At 34.5% G+C, this 2918-nt stretch overlaps 1 protein-coding gene across 1 annotated transcript in view; it reads right to left on the bottom strand.

Moving 5' to 3' along the window:
• Positions 1 to 702, bottom strand: part of LOC107083480 — an 11419-nt gene extending 10717 nt beyond the window's left edge. Inside the window, exon 1 of the mRNA XM_015372780.1 lies at positions 639 to 702. Coding sequence (XP_015228266.1) covers positions 639 to 702 — 64 coding nt within the window. The remainder of the gene's footprint in view (positions 1 to 638) is intronic.
• Between the last annotated feature and the right edge of the window lie 2216 nt (positions 703 to 2918).

Raw genomic sequence — 2918 nt, 5'->3', positions numbered from 1 at the left:
CTTTTTGTTTCCATATGAGTCAATAAATTGTTTGAGAAAGGGGAAGTAAACTGTGAACTTAAGTTTAGTAAATGCTTGAATCTATTATGATTACAGAGACAATCTAAATTTTAAATTAAAAATACTCAAACATGAAAACAATGTTCTCTTCAATAAATGATGTGAAATATAAAACAGATTGAATGCTAAATTAGAGCAATGTCTAGGCATGAGACTTCTAACAGGTGATGATGTAAATGACATTATTGTGTTAAAATGTATGTGGCCTAGCTCTAAGAAGAACTTACAAGCTGTTGTTCTAATGATATAAACTCTAAAAATGTTTTCAGTTAAATGAAACAAAAAATTTAGAGTTTTTGTGAACACCCTAAGAGAAAATGCAAGCAATTAAATATGAAACAATATAAGTCAAAACTTTTTTAAATCCATTTACAGATCATTTAAAGTAAATAGGCTTATGGTAAAAAATTTACAAAACGAAATGTATTATTGGAATACTTTTTGTTGAGTAAGGACAAACCGCTTTTTCTACAGAAAAATTTAGGAAAAAGTTACTCTAAAAATGTTGCGTTTATACATTAATGCTCCTCACAGATGCACAATTTCCAAAGATAAATTGCAACGGTAAAGTTACTTACGGTAAATATAGGCTGAGAACATTGGCAGGAGGAGCAGTAGATGAAATAATACAGTGAGCCTCATGATTCTGGAAAAGAAATAAGACAGAAAACACAGGATACAAAAGCTGACAAATGCTCTCTGAAAACATTTATGTTAGTAATATTAAGCTCTTACTTAGAATTGTTAATTTATACATTAGGTTGCAACTGTAAATAGTTAGAATATGTAGGGAGTATAGACAGATATTAGTCAAGGATGACAGAGATTGTCCTTACCTTGTTCTTCAGTGGTTTTAGTGTTTGAGGTCAGAGTTTGTCTTTGAGCATTTGATCAATCTTTAACTGATCCCTTATTTATTTTACATAAAACACACATGTTGTCCAATGAAATCTCAAACTAAATCAACCCCCACCATTCTTGGTTAGTTCAGGGGAGGCCAGCGCTATTATTGGCCAAACCAAACAGATGATTTTTTTTTTTTAATGTAGATTTAAACACCATCAGAGCAAGTGTTTCTCATCTAAACCAGAGGGTGGCAGCAGTGATATTCTAATGCCGAGTGTCCTAACTGATTTGACATTTTGATCATTAGTATCTAACTATCTAGTAAATATAAGGCAACAATAAAAATGCAGATATTAAAGATTCACTTTAATATACTAAACCTTAGATTAAATAACACCAAATTTATGTCCTTTTTAAAACCTTTTTTGGTTTATTATGGAAAAACGTCATGAGTCTCTACAGATTAACAATAAATCTATGTAATTAAGGAACTACTCAATTGAATGTGTATATTATTCCAAAAAGGTAAAAAAAAAAAAAAATTTAAAAAAAATCCACTGGACTTTGTTTCCAAGTTTGAGGATGTTTTGCTTTCCATCCAATTTTTATTTTTCAATTACTTTTTGAATTGAAAAAAATGAATTGGAAAAATTTCCTGGATGGGAAGCGAAATGTCTTAGCTTCCCATAGCATCCCTGGCAGCTTAGGTGAAATCTGTTAGGAATAAAGATTGTTCTCATTACTTTTTATTGTTGTTCTTAGGATCAGTTTACAGGCTTTTATCCAAACTCTCAAGCCTATTTTGAAGAGGGATTCAATTACTTCCTGCTGGGTTAACCACAGCCTTCTGTTGAAATCTTCCTTTCCAAGAGGAAATTGTGTCACGTTTCTAGTCTAGTTATTATGTTAAACTGTTAAACAACAGAGTCAAAGGATTCATCAGATCTGCTGCAAGATTGAAGATCATTCCTGCAAAGAATTTCTAACATTGTAAAAAAAAAAAAAAGGATTATGAGATTCAAATAACATTTTAGGAACCATTTTTCTTATTTGCCTCTTTGGTAATATATTTCCCCTTAACGTGCAATTTATCAAAGTGACCCAGTAAGATGTTGGTCTGATTCACCTGCAGCTGCTGTTAAGGCAGCTGCAGATGGGGGAAATTATTAACATTATTAACAATGGGGAAATTATTTCTCTGCATTTGACCCATCCCCTTGGGGAGCAGTGGGCCGCCATTGTGTGGCGTCCGGGGAGCAGTGTGGGGTTAAGGGTTATGCTCAGGAACCCAGAGTGTATATAATCATTTTGTGATTTTATGTTCAATGCTCATGCAGGTTGGTTGTGTCGTCCTATAATTCTCTTCTTGACGACTTAAAATTGAAGCTAAGTTTTATAAAAATTCAAAGTTCTTAAAAAGCAGAAAAAGTCTCAAACAAGGATCAAAAAATTTAGACAGAGGCCGCTGAGTCCAGGTCCAGGGAGTTTATTGCTAAACACTACATATTTACACAGAGCTGGTGAGCTGAAGCTGACAAATGGTGAAACCAGCTCCCTTTTATACATTTCTTTATCGGTGGAAACCCCCCTTCAGAACGTATTTCAGTCATTGGTAAAGGTCACATTGATATTTATCTGCAAAACACGGTGACATTCATATACACATCTCATTCTTGTGAGAGCACTCTCTCAGGCCATGAAAACATCTGGTACATTCAAATCAGAAACTTATGACGGTTTAGTCAAAAACATGTCAGCTCTTGCTTCAGGTCATGTCAGACGACCATACTGCTCCTCCTTCGTCTCATCACCCTTTGTGGGATCATTACTGCTCCATGTGCTCTGAAAATAACAACTCCTTTGTATGGTCAGATTTTTGCTGATCTGGACTACCTTGGGATGTCAAATATTTCATTTTTATTGCGGGTGCTTTTCTTATCACTAAGGGGCCTCAACCCTGCGTTGTCCTGTAGATCTCACTCTTGGGGCCAGGCGCAATGGATACACACACT

This window comes from Cyprinodon variegatus, unplaced genomic scaffold (assembly GCF_000732505.1).
Source record: "Cyprinodon variegatus isolate N-32 unplaced genomic scaffold, C_variegatus-1.0 Scaffold0, whole genome shotgun sequence".
NCBI lineage: Eukaryota > Metazoa > Chordata > Actinopteri > Cyprinodontiformes > Cyprinodontidae > Cyprinodon > Cyprinodon variegatus.
Note: the sequence above shows the minus strand (reverse complement) of the source record. Positions and strands in the feature narration are given on the sequence as shown.